The sequence below is a fragment of the Sturnira hondurensis genome, unplaced genomic scaffold, assembly GCF_014824575.4.
Source record: "Sturnira hondurensis isolate 20B ecotype Veracruz unplaced genomic scaffold, ASM1482457v3 Scaffold0011472, whole genome shotgun sequence".
Classification (NCBI taxonomy): Eukaryota; Metazoa; Chordata; class Mammalia; order Chiroptera; family Phyllostomidae; genus Sturnira; species Sturnira hondurensis.
In genome coordinates, this window is record NW_028084103.1 from 262,411 (window position 1) to 276,803 (window position 14,393).

Consider the following 14,393-nt stretch of genomic DNA (forward strand, 5'->3'; position numbering starts at 1 on the left):
AAAATGGAGTAAGAGAAGGGAAGCATAAAGCATTGTGTTTAAACAGAAACTTAAATATACAGTGAGAGACAAAGAAAATAAAAAATAAATAAATAATAAAAAATAGGGATTTAATTGGAGAAAAATATCCACCACAACACAATCAACAACAAATGAGCTAAGATTAACATAGGTGGGATGGCAATAAGGTTCTCTCATGGGGGATCAGGTCTGCTATGCACCTAGGCCTCTTTGAGTCTTGCTTTGTGCTAAAAACTCCCTTATGACAGTTTAGGAAATTAGAAAGTAATTTCCTAAAAACCATGCTAAACCTTCTAAGGACCAGTGTAACCAGTTCAACAACTCTTGCCTTTTCATTTGCAAACATCCCTCTTCTGTGATGTGATTGCCAGCATCCTCTCCTTTGTTTTCTGTAAAAGGTAACGACCTAAAGCAAACCTGAGCATAGTAAATGAGGACCATGATGTAATGTGCTGAGAAACCCAATAAAGACCGGTCCCATCAAGGGCCACAGCTTTTGTTCCCCTTGAGAGAAAAGCCACGCCGTCCCTTTTCGTCCACCGGACTCAGTAGTCTGTGTGAATGTCTCATTTTACCCATAATGATGTGGACACTGTGGGCCAGTGTCTGCATCAAGATGGTGTCCTAGTCTGGCCTTAGGCAGCTTGTTCAAGATGACTAGGAATCTACTATCTGTGGCTGACTCCTTCAGTTGTTAATCTAGTCACTCTGCACTCAGCAGTCAGGCTTAAGCACAACAGGTCAGGCAGAGTAACTCCTGGGGTCAGGGCTATTGCTTCCCCTCAGGCTGCTGCCACTTGAAAGGGAGTTGTCTACTTGAGCAAGATGGCTCCTGCAGCATGAAGAATGATTCAGTGCTGGGATCCTGGCGGCTGTTCTGTCTTTCCCCAAAGCCATCATCGCCAGTCTCTCCTCAAGTGTCTATTGTCCACACTGCTCCATCCTTTGCAGGAGCCCAGAGTAAGTGGCTGCATATGAAAATTTTATATGTTGGCCTTTCAAATGCCTCTGTGTCTCCAGCTTTCCATCTCTGGCAGAGAGAAACCCTGGTACTTTTCACAGCTGGATGTCATCTGTGTACTTTTGGGGCTCTGGTGCTTTTTGGGGTCTGGTGCTATAGTCTGGGGAACCCAGCTTGGGGTTTAGACCCCACATTTATCAGGCAGACCCCCCATCCACTGAAATATTCCTCTGGCACTTCAGCTACCATCCATGGGAGCCCAGCCAGCCCTCTTGCATCTCCTGCGCATTTCCTAGCAGCCTTGTTGTATTCAAGCTGTTTCTTCTGTCTGTCTGCGGTCATAAGGTTTCTCTCCCACTGTTGTTCAGTTGTTTATTCTGGATGATTTCTCCACAGTTTAGTTGTAATGACAGATTGGTCTTGGGAGGAGGTTAGTGTAACGTCCACTCATTACTCCACTATCTTGGATCTGCCAGAATCAAAATCTAAACAAACAGAACCAGAAGATGCTGAGACACAACAGGCATGAGTTTCTTTGCTTTCTATGGCAGTGGGTCTTAAGCTTTAAAGTACAGAAGGATCACCTAGGGTTTTTGTTAAATATAGCAGTTTATTAAACATGCAAATATTTGGGTTCTGGCATAGAGATTCTGATTCAATTGGTATAGGTTAGGACTTTATCACCCCCACATAACTCAGAAGCCAATAGTTCCCAGACTGCTGTGCTTTATGAAATACTCCACTAGGGATATAGAGACGAATTTGACTCATTACCTCTCCTCAGGGAGTTTGTGAATTAATGGATGAAATAAGAGAAATGTAAAGTATCAGGAAACAACTTCTAAGGGCTTCTAGTGTTCACCAATAGACTGCATTATAGAAGGAATTGGTAAGGTTTCAAGCAATAAGAAAAAATAGCTAGGAAAAATGTTTTGTTTGGATGGGAAAAATAATATAAAGCTTGCTTGATACATGAAACAAATTAAAATTACCTTTGTCGTTTTACTGTATTTGTTATTTCTAAGCAGTCTAACACAGATATAGCAAATATCACATCAAAGTTGTGTCTAAAAATTATGTTATCTGAAAGCTATAATTAAAAAGATCATTAACTAACATGAAAACAGAAGTTATAAGATCATATTAAAATATAATATCTGCCTATACATGCATATATAGATATATATATACACATAAATGTGTGTATAATTATACATTACAAAGATCTGAAAGCATCTTACTAACTTCTCAGCTAAATGACTCATTATGACAATCCTGTGGAAAATGTCATAGGTAGTTCTGAGATGAGAAATAAAGAGCAACTGATTATGGTCTTAGAATTCCCAGGTAAGAGTACAGAGAATCTATAAAATTGTTTTGCTACTTATGTGGGCAGACAGCTAGGTCAGATCTATCAGTTCAACAGACTGGAATGTATATAAAAACTGGTCTTTAGAACTGCATTTCTGTGGGAGCAGAATGAGGTGTGGAATGCCCTATGGTACAGTGTTCTCTGGTCATGGCCTTAAAAGGGCAAATATATTTGAGTTAGGCATGGTTTCTTGGAGGAGATATGAAGGGGATAACATACTCATTCATAATAATAGGGACCATAAACATTTGTAGAACACCTACTATGTGTAAACTAATGCAGAGCCCCTCCCTCACTATTTTAGTTGGGGAGATATGGCATGCAGAGAATGAGGTGATGGCTCAGTTTAATAGACTATGTGCTCAATTAGAAAGAGAGTGAGAGCTGGACAGGTCAGAGAGGTTTTACTAAAGAAGCCTTACTGAGCCTTCAAGAATGGGTGGGAAAGAATATCCCCTTTCATTCATTCATTTACTCATTCAGTCATTTATCAAATTCATTCAACAAATATTTATTGAGCACCCATATGCCAATTTCTGTGTTTGACATTGTGGGCATAGAAAATTAAAAGGGTCCTTGTCCTGTGGCACTTTATAACCCAAATAAGTAAAATGGTATTTATAACACTGTAATATATGCTGTGATAGCAGTAAGCCCAGAAGAAAGGCACCTTATCTAGACTGGAGAAGAAACAATATAAATTGATTTATATTTTATTTTATTTTTAAAGATTTTATTTCTGTATTTTGCCATGTATAATGTGCATTTTTTAGCCCAAATTTTTGAAGAAAAAATAAGGATATACATTATACATGGGCAGTACTAATTCCATATCTATGTAAATGTTTTTAATTCTTTTATTTATGCTTATGTGTTAAAAGTGTGGCTCTAGAAAGAAATGACAATAGATAACAATATCCATATGCAAAATAATACTTTGGACTTCCGGCCAAGATAGAGGCGTAGGTACACACACTGTGCCTCTTTGCACAACCAAAATAAGGACAATAATTTTAAAATAATAACAACCAGAACTGACAGAAAATTGAACTGTATGGAAGTCGGACAGCCAAGGAGCTGAAATGGACACATTCATCCAGACCGGTAGGTGGGGTGGAGTTAGGCAGCCAAAGGGAGAGGAGTTGAGGCACAGGAAGTGGTGACACTGGACACGCAAGATGCAGTGGGTGAATCCTGGGCATGCAGGCTGTGGCTGGCAGACCCAGGGCACAGGGTGGCAATGGGCAGACCCAGTGAGGCAGTGATTGAGAAGCGGGGCACCGTGGGCAAGGCAGCTGGTTGACTGGGTGGCGGTCTCACATTTGCGTGCAGATAACTGGAGAGTGAGACAGACCTAGCAAGCCAGGGTCCCACAGCTGGTAAATAGAAGCTCAAAACACTGATTGAAAATACCTTTGGGGCTTGAGGCACTGGGAGAGACTCCCAGCCTCACAGGAGAGTTCATTGGAGAGGCCCACAAAGTCCTAGAACACACACAAGCCCACCCACCTGAGAATCAGCAACAGAAGGGCCCAGTTTGCTTGGGAGAAGCAGCAGAAGGGACTGAGGTCCAACAGAGAGCAGAGCAAGTGCCACTGTTCCCTCTGAACTCTGCCCCCACATACAGCATCACAACCCAGCAACTGGGTTGCCCTGCCCTGGTGAACACCTAAGGCTCTGCCCCTTCCTAAAAACAGGAAAAACAAGACAAAAAAAATGGCCAAAAAGGAAGAACAGATCAAAGCTCCAGGAATAATACAATTAAGTGACCAAGAGATAACTCACCTATCAGATGCAAAGTTCAAAGTATTGGTGATCAGGGTGCTCACAGAATTGGTTGAATTTAGTCACAGATTAGATGAACAAGTGAAGGCTACACTAAATGAAATGAAGGGAAATGCACAGGGAACAAATAGTGATGGAAAGAAAACTGGGACTCAAATCAATGGAGTGAACCAGAAGGAAAAAAGAAACAACCAAACAGGAAAGAATGAAGAAACAAGAATTCAAAAAAATGAGGAGAGGCTTAAGAACCTCCAGAACACCTTTAAATGTTCCAACATCCGAATTATAGGGGTACCAGAAGGGGAAGAGGAAGAGCAACAAGTGGAAAACTTATTTGAACAAATAATAAAGGAGAACTTCCCCAATCTGGCAACGGAAATAGACTTCCAGGAAATCCAGAAAGCTTAGTCTGACTCAGTGTCTGTCAGGAAAAAGGGCTGCAGAAACTTCGGGAGACATACTCATTTCCTGCTCGGACCCTTATCATATGAATAAAAGCACTCTTAGCTAAGCAGGCTTCACGGGATTTTTAGGAATTCCTTCTTATGCCAGATCACCCCAGATCCCATTCTAGCCAGACAAGGGGCTGCACCGCCTCCCCATCACAGATTTTCAGCCTTAAGTGGATTAGAGCCAGGAAGTGCTTCTTCCAGAGGACATGGGGACTTGAGCTATGCCAGAATAGCGGGTGGGGGGGCAAGGTTCCATCACTCCCTCTTTGTTGCAGCACCCCAAGTCCTTCCATGATGGCCTCCCAAGTGATCATGTCTGGCCTAGGTTTCCCCCCACTGTGAGGGGTTTTAACCGTCATTGACATCAACTATGCTTTGGAGGCAGGGAGAAAACTGAGGCAGCATTTGCTACCAGAGACAAACTTTGTCTCCTTAGTGCCTCACAGTCCAGAGGTTGCTCACTCAGTCTTAGCCATCAGGGGCAGTTACATCTCTGGAAACCAGGCAGAGCAGTTCCCAACAGTATGGTAAAATGACAGCAAACTCATAGTTATTAACAACCACATGCAAAACAAAACAAAGTAAACAACTAGAACAGGAATAGAACCACAGAAATGGAGATCGCATGGAGGGATAGCAACAGGGGAGTGGGAGGAGGAAAGAAGGGGAAAAGGTACAGGGAATAAGTAGCATAGATGGTAGGTAGAAAATAGACAGGAGAAGGGCAAGAATAGTATGGGAAATGTAGAAGCTAAAGAACTAAGACACATGGACATGAACTAAAGGGGGAAATATGGATGGGAAAGGGTGTGCAGGGTGAAATGAAATGAAGGTGGGAAAATGGGACAACTGTAACAGCATAATCAATAAAAATATTTAAAAATTAAAAAACAATACCTTGGAATATGATAGGTGGTTTTGTTTCTAAATAAATAAAAAGATTTTTTTCCTGAAAATCTGAGCCAAATATGTGCATGTGCATTATATATAGGAGCAAATTATACATGGAAAAGTACTGTATTTATTTTTAGAGCAAATGGAAGAGAGGGAGAAAGAGAGGCAGAGAAACATTAATGTGAGAAACATCAATCGATTGCCTCCCACATGCACCCCAACTAGAGACCAACCTGCAACCAAGTTATGTGCCCTAACCCAGGAAACAAACCAGTGACCACTCTCTTTGCAGCATGATGTCCAACCAACTGAGTCACACCAGTCGGTGCCTAAACTGATATATTTTTTAAAATGCACATTAACCAAGGAAAGGGCAATGGAATAAATATTCTACCCTGTGAGAATAGGTCCTGTGAGCCTTCTTCTGAAGGTCCAGGACACAAGAGAGCATGGAATTCTTGTGGAATGAGGGGAGTGTGAGCCAAGGAGCAAAGGGAGGAAGAGACTGGGTGTATACCAAGGACAGTGTGGAGACCAGACATGGTAGAGATAGGTCTGCCAGGTTAGAAGGCAAAGGAGTCTGTATTCTATCCTAGTAGCAGTGCCCAATCATTGAAGATTACTGAGTTAGGACAGGGTAGGTTGGGCAAAGTTTTGGTTTAGGAAGATAAATTTGTGAGTCAGTAGGAGGTCTGGATGCCTCAGTAGTTTCCTCAGGGCAGGCTCTAGTCAAAGTTTGTTTAATAAATTCATCTAACTATATCCCTCTGCTATGTGGAGGAGAAACACTCATCTCTTCCCCTAAACATAGTACTTCCTAGCAAGATAGACCCTTGTATAAAATCTAAACTGACTACAGTCCAACTAGATGAATATGAAGTTTCCATCCACCTGAATGGAGATATGAAAGACCAAGAAATGTGGCTCAGCTACTATATATAGGCACATGGGCTTGTTTTTGTCCTGGATTCCAGCAACCTAAGACACATGCAGGAAGCAAAGATCACCTTAACAAGTCTGCTGCCTGATACAAGAGTGGCAGGGAAACCCATCCTACTGTAAGCCTCCAACTTTGTGCTCAATTTCCCCTTTCCATTTTGTGCCCTCAGAAGATAAGCAGACAAAGGAAGAGCTGGCTGGTCTCTTTGTTTCATCTAGTTAGACTTCTTCTTTCCTTAAGTTAAATTAGGGGGGAATGGCTCAGACCTCTGTGATCTGTTTTAAAGAGTAACTTTCTACCATACACTGCCATGGCTGAACATGCCAGCTAATTGTGCAAAGGCAATGTTGAAAGCATAGGAAATGGAGAGTAATATCTAGATCTCCCATTCCCACCCCTCAACTATTTCTGAAGACTGTCTTTCTGCACTTGATTTTCATGTCTGGATTCAGTCTCAGACACTGAAATGGTGGCAGAAAACCACCCCTATTTTGTATAATTGATGTCAATGCTTTCCTCCCTTGGCAGACTACGCAAAAGTCATGTAACTATCACTGAATCCAGGGTGATACTACAGGTGGCCCATTAATGTTCACCCTCGACTCCATTTTTGCATTTTTGTTACTAATTAGCACCCCGAACTCAAGCATGAACAGAATATGGGAGAGGATAGTAAAAACTCCAAATCTGTTCATATCTGTTAGCAATTTTAGTTAAAATGTGATGGCATAGTGTAGAGAGAAAGTAAAAAATGAGGTCTGGGGATTATCTCAGATTCAAATAACGTGTGCTGTTCTTTCCTCCATTGAGAGTTGGTTAAAAAAATTTCTGGCTCAACTCACTGTGTATGGATTGAAAGCTAGTTCTTGGATATGTAGCAGTTGTACCAGAATTGGTTCTCCCCTTCGTTCTCTTATTTTCTTGTCCTTGGCCTCTATTTCTGGTTTACTCTTTCTCTCTTCTTCCCACTCTCTCTCCTGTGCCCTGCTTTGGGATAGCAAACAGGCAAGACAAAAAGAATGCCCTCTTACCTTGTGATACTATTATCTATTTCTGGAAGGGATACTGAATGAGAACAAGTCCATGTGCCAAGTAGTAAGTGTCAGCCCTTCCCCTCCCTTGCCTCTCAAGCCCAGCTTATGCATACTTTGTACCATTCCATAGTCAGTCCCATATGCTGGATCTCAGGCAAAGCCTCTCCCTGTCAGGCAACATCTACAATGATGATTTCTGGCTCAACAGTGATAATCAATATCACACTCTTATAAAACTCTCACACCTGTTTTCTCACTAGGTCTACAAAAGTTCTCTGTAAAATTGGAAGCTTCAGTATTCTTATTTTATGGATGAGGCTCAAAGACTCTATGTGACTTGCCCAAGGTCACATATCTGAGACAGTACACCACAATCACGTTATTAAATGACCTTAGCTTTTGTAGCTTTCATTTACCTTCTCAAGTGTGAATGTTGAGTGTCTCCTAGAAAGTCTTAGAGCCTCTCTAGATCTTATGTGTACCTCTGCTCTTTGGCTGAGAGTGATACTGAATGTAGTCCCTAGTGGTCCCAGGTTTCTGAACTGGAGTCCTCTCTTTTTGTCACAGGGACACTGTTCCAGTATCAAAAACCTCCAAAGAAGGAACAATCAGCCTATAAGGGTTGAAGGGTTGTGCTGGCTGTTAGCATTCATTGAGAATAAACAGAAAGAGCTGTGTACTTGCCAACAGTCACTCCCCTTGAGTATCCCAACCTCCAGGAACACCACAGGCTTCGAGGAAAGATATGTATCAGACAGGTACTGAGCTGCCTCTATTAGGTTAACTGTTAGAAACAGATGCAGGAGTCTGTCTTCAGTATAAGCAGAGAGTTCTGGGAGGTGCTTGGATTCTGTGGGGTTCTGAACAAGTCTCTCAAAATTGTTGGCTCAAATAGGGATAGGCCAGTGACCATAAAAATTCCAGCATTGATAGGTACACCCTCCCCAGTGGCACAACTTGAGTAGTCACGTTAGTGGGAAGAGTTGCAGAAAGGCAAAGCCAACCTATCAACATTAGAGCTTCTCCAAAACAGGGTTTCTAATACCTGGTTTGCCATGTGGAGGAGAAAAGGAACGTGAACCCCTCAAGAAGGAACTTATAGGTCATATTCTTTGCATGACCATCCTGGAGTCACCCCACATTCTACACTTACAGCTCTCTGATCCAATATTAAGGCAAGATGGGAGTAAAGGGGAATATGAAAAAGAAGAAGAAAACAAGTGATCAAGGTTTTAAGGAGTAAAAGGCCTAAAGGTCCTTTTTCTCTATTGTCCTTTTCATTGTTCAAAAGTATGTGTCAGGAATAGGGTAACAGCTATATTAAATTAAGAAGCTTGAAGTGTGTCTGTTTTCACTTTTGCTTTGTCCTTTCCATCTTCCCAAGATTCCCTGCCAGTATAGAAATGTCTGAAGAAAAAGAACAGCCTTTATGACAACAGTCAATGAAAGCTAGGCCCCTAATGCCAATCCTACAGGTAAATGGATATTTTAATGTTTTTTTTAAAGCTTAGATTTTTAAAAGATTTTATTTATTTATTTATCTTTAGAGGGGAAGGGAAGGAAAGAGGTAGAGAAATATCAATGTATGGTTACCTCTCGTGGGTCCCCTGCCGGGAACTGGCCTGCAACCCAGGCATGTGAGCCTGGGTCGCCTGGTTCACAGGCCCGCGCTCAATCCACTGAGCTACACCAGCCAGGGCTGGATATTTAAATGTTAATGCCCCAAGGGCCAATCTCTAAACTCTTGGGCACTAAGTGACTTTTTCCCCCTTCATATTCTTGCAGTACAGAAAGAAGGCTTAAGATTAAGACCTAAAAAGAATATATCAGTGACATTTGCTTTAGATGAACCCATGGAAGAAGGAGAATATTCTGGGAAAAATGGAGTTTGAAACACTACTGAGCTTCACTACAATCAGGATGCTGACTTTTAGCTCTCAGTAATCTATACTGATGATAATGATTATGATGATCTTTTTGAAGGAAATGCTGATCTTTTTTAAAGTAATGCTGGAACTGGTTAGTCATAGAAGAAAAAATATATAGACCTTCTCTCATGATTTATAAAACAGTATTTCTATTTTGAGTCAGAAAGTCTTTTCTCATACTATGATTGATGGTCAGGAGAAAGAGAAGTGGATGAAGGGCAGGCAGAGTAATTGGGGTCCCCCACCTGGTAGTCCAGTATGATGGCTCAGCACTGGCTGGCACATGATCTTTGTTTGCATGGATATAGAGTTATCTTAAAAGTTATCATTTCTAGTGGTGGGAGTAAAAAATGATACCACATTTGTGTGTGTGTGTATATATATATATATATATATATATACACACACACACAAATATATAGATATTTGTATATATATTTCTCTCTATATATAGATATTTCTCTCTCTCTCTCTCTCTCTCTCTCTCTCTATATATATATATATATATATATATAACTTTAAAAATGTGTAAACTCTATGAACCAATCATTTCTGAACTATATCCAAAGATAATTACACAAGTACCTCCTCCCCCCAAAGGTATGCATGTGATTGTTCAGTCACAGCATGTGTGTACAATAACCAAAAGTTGGAAAATGTCTAACAGTGGGAAATGGCTAAATTAATTATGGTGCATCCACATAATGGAATACTATGCAGACATTAAAAGGGCTATCATGGACTTACATATACTAACGTGGACAATTTTCCACAACCTTGTGTTTTGTTAGAGAAAATGGCAAGTCAGAATATAACATCTATAGCATGATATATACACATATATAAAATATCTGGAGAAAAGTAATGAAACATTAGCAGTCATTGTCTCTAGGGGTGATATACTAGGTGAGAAGCAAAAGACCTAGGTGCCTTTCTTTGGATTTTTGTTTTATTGGAAATTTTCTTTTTATAATAAGAATATATGATTTTTCCTGCCCTGACTGGTGTAGCTCAGTTGATTGAGCACCTGCGAACCACATGATCATGGTTCGATTCCCAGTCAGGGTACATGCCTGGGCTGCAGGCCAGTTCCCAGCAGGGGACTCATGAGAGGCAACCATACACTGATATTTCTCTCCCTTTCTCCCCTTCCCCTCTAAAGATAAATAAATAAAATCTTTTAAAAAAGAATATATGATTTTTCCCAATGTAACAAAGGCATTAAAGAAAAAGCTGTGAGGACTTGAAAGTCCATTGTTGTTAATGGCCTCTCCTTCTCAATGTTCCCTGGGACCTCAGTCACTGTGATGGTCAACTATCAATATTATAATGTCACCTCTGCTCTCCAAGGAATCTGGTCCTCAGGCTACCCCAGTGTCTTGGGTTGCTACACCTATATGGAGGGGCCTGGACTTGGCCAGGAGCACTGAAGAGGAAAAAAGCACTGATCTGGGGATGAGGGGTGAAGACGAGAGTTGAGTGGAAGAAATCTAGTAGAAGAGAGATGTGTTTTTCTAAATACCAGAAATTACCCCTAAATCTCTGTCTAAAATTAAAATCCATTTTTCTTTTCTATAACCCCAGAACCCAGCCCAAAAAAGAGAATGACTACCTGGGACATGGAGGAGATGACGCTGGAAGATGTCTGTGAAGAAATCTTTGAAACCTGTGGTTAGTATTGCTTAGATGAAAAGAACAAGTGAGAGAGCAAGAGTAAGAGAAAGTATGAGGCCAGGGGGTGCCTGGTGAGGTGCAGTCTACAGTCCCTTAGAAAGTGGACAACACCCTCTTGACCTGGAGTAGTCTGAGAAGGACAGGAAACCTGGAGCTTAGTTTCATTTGCAGTGACTGGCTCTTTTCTTCTCTCTCTCTTTCTTTCTTTCTTCTTTTTTTTTTTTTACTTTTTAACAGAGTACTAAAGAGAAAAATGGAAGGAAGGACATCAAAAGAAATATCTAATATCCCTCCCTCAGTAAATGGGTTCATCTACAGAACCATTAGAAATACTTCTGCTTTTCAATTTCTGTTTGTTAATACCTCTACAGTCTCCTACAACTCCACCTACTTTAACACCATATTCCCAAGAACTCCCATTATTCCTGTACATCTGCAGTCTAACCATCAAGTGAATCTTCCACCTACAGAGAAACTCAAGGAAAGTTAAGCATCATCCATTTGAGAATGAAGAGAACCTTGGCAAAGAATAGAGACTGTATCTTTGCACCCAGATGCTCCTGAGAAAGCCTGTGAACAACATGTCCTGGCTGACCAACTGAAATTGAGCCTTAGAAGTACAGGGTCAGTTTAGAATTACACTTTCCCCTACAGTTCTGGGGTAGCCAGTAGCTACTGGGTGCTTCCCCAGTAGCACCCAGTAGGAAGCAACATAACTGTTTTTCGAACTAAGGTCCAACTCTGTAACTCATGTTCTTAACCCCTACTCTATACAGTCTCACCAGGCAGTATAAACCAATTAGCCAATAATTGTTTCTGAGAGACAAAAACTTTGCACAGAAAGGTCAGTCTTACAACCCCATCTGGAAGATCTGACACTAAGTCTGTGTCATTTCCCATTACACATGGCAATACGACCTCATCTCCCAGAGAACCACCCCAGGTACCTTGTGGGTCTGACAGGATTTTGGCTGACACTCAGCTTATTAGTGATAGAGCTGGAAGGAATGTTATAGAGCCTCTAGTCAAATCCAGTTGTTAAACAGATTAGGAACTTGGGGTATAGAGAGGTTAAATGACTTGCCTATGTCTTTACAGCTGATCACTGACAGAGCTGCTCCTAAAATCCAGATCTTCTGTGTACCTGAGCCAGGGCTCTCTCTTCCTTGTCTAAATGCAGTCACATATTGCTTAATGATGGGGATATGTTGTGAGAAATGCATGATTAGACAATTTGTCTTTGTGAAAACATCATAGAGTGTACTCACACAAACCCAGATGGTATAGCCTGCCATATATCTATTATGAAGCCTATTGCTCCTAGGCTACAAACCTGTATAGCATGTTACTGTACTTAATACTGTAAGCAGTTATAACATAGTGGTATGTGTTTGTGTACCTAAACATAACTAAATATAGAAAAGGTACAGTAAATATATAATACAAAACATAAAATTTGTGTGCACACATGCACACATTGTGCAGAGTTAGGGGCGGGCTGTGGAGAAAGGCACTGTCTTCGGGAGAAGAGACATCAAAAGGAGTGGGGGAGGAAGGGAGAGAGCAGATATCAAAGAGAGCAGGAAGGGAGAAAGAGAAGGGGAGAGAAAGGGAGAGCAGATATCAAAATAGACCCAAATAGCTAAAACCTGAGACAAGAAATAATAAAAGAGGGGGAAGAGAGGTGGGGGAAAACAGAGACTTGAGCAGGTGGGGGTTGATGAGCTTCCAGACTCCCTTTCTCCCCCTGGCCACTTCCAGGCCTCAATGTGGGGCAAGAACACAGAGGGTGGAAAGCATACAGAGCCTCTTCATCTATTTAAACCACCCAAAACTACCAGTAAATTCAACATCTTAGTAGTGTCCAGCCTTTCCTTTCAACAACACAAACAAACTTTTGCTTATAATCCATTATAATCTTGTGGGACCACTATCGTATATGTAGTCCATAATTGATCAAATGTTATGTGACACAAGATCGGCATCTTCTTTGGGTCTTCTCTCACCATTCTTTACGCATCTATATTCCTTCAATGTTCCCAGTAATCATCACAGGCACCAAGAATACAGCAAATATCTACTAAAAAAGAGTTTTATCAGGCAGGAGACTGTAGTCCAACAAACTAAGGCTCTCAAGAAAATTGATTTATCCACATTTCTTTACGGCATGTTTGTTTATGAGGCAGGCATACTTTCTCAGCCCAGAGGGGAGAAGTAAAACTAAGAGGGGTGGGAATGCCACCTATAAATGTGGGCAGGGTGAATTTAGATTGGCATCTCTGACAAAATTGAATTTCAGTATATTAACATATTTCCCTGTGTACAATGTGTATGTTTCTGGTGTCAACCAAATTTTTCTACATAGAATCCATCAATCACAAGAAGATGTGATTTAATGTGATGTGATATGATGGAGAAAGATTTAATCTCTAGAATCACAGGCAGATGAAAAGATGCTCAATATCAGTAGCCATCAGAGAGGTGCAAATTAAAACCACAATGAGATATCACCTCACACTTGTCAGAATGATTATCATTAATAAATCAACAAAGAACAAGTGATGGTGAGGATGTGGAGAAAAGGGAACCCTAATACACTGTTGGTGGGGATGCAGACTAGTGCAGCCACTATGAAAAACAGTATGGAATTTCCTCAAAAAATTAAAAATGGAACTGCCTTTTGACCAAGCAATTTTGTAATGGTAGGAACTCACCCCTAGAAATAGGGAAGGGTGGAGAAACACAAAACATAGCACATGTGTGCCCTGGGCAACCAGTATGACACGCACATGGGACAAAAAAAAGGGTGCACAATGCTGGTGCCAAAAACCAGGAAGATGATTGGTTGGGAGGGACATACCCTCCTATCTGCTTCCTTTAGGTGGGGATTCCAGGTCAGGCTTTAAAAGGAGAATTCATTGAAGTCCTGGCCCAGTGGCTCAGTTGTTTGGAATATTGTCTCTACAAGGAGAGTGCATGGAAATGTTGATCTCTCATATTCTTCCCTTTCTAGACCCACAGGGGCTGGAGTTCCTAGGCTCTGGACTTTGGGCACTGGGTAGCCTGGGAGCACTTCCCGGGTCCCCTTCCTGAGAGCTCCAGGACAGGCATGGAGCACAGTGAGCTCTGAAAAGAGGGGAAGGGAGGAGGCTAGAGTGATGGGCCCAGGGAGGCATAGCCCCACAAGCCCTGCCCCTCTCCCTCAGGTAGGAAGTCACACTGGCTGCTGCCTGCCTGTGGCCCATGCCTGTGGCCCATGCCTGTGGCCCATGCCTGTGTAGGCCAGTTGGCTGCAGCCCCAGTACAGCCAGGAAGGGTCAGGCCTGAGCACT

The 14,393-nt window shown here is 41.6% G+C and overlaps 1 protein-coding gene across 1 annotated transcript; it reads left to right on the forward strand.

Annotated features, from left to right (window-relative positions):
* The first annotated feature begins 2,238 nt into the window (after nucleotides 1-2,238).
* On the forward strand, nucleotides 2,239-10,866 carry ARL13A (ARF like GTPase 13A). Its single transcript, XM_037060179.1, is given in 7 exon segments — nucleotides 2,239-2,329; nucleotides 6,297-6,543; nucleotides 7,431-7,465; nucleotides 7,468-7,520; nucleotides 8,027-8,217; nucleotides 8,844-8,934; nucleotides 10,738-10,866. Coding segments are annotated over 7 exon segments (837 nt in total).
* Nucleotides 10,867-14,393: the final 3,527 nt, after the last annotated feature.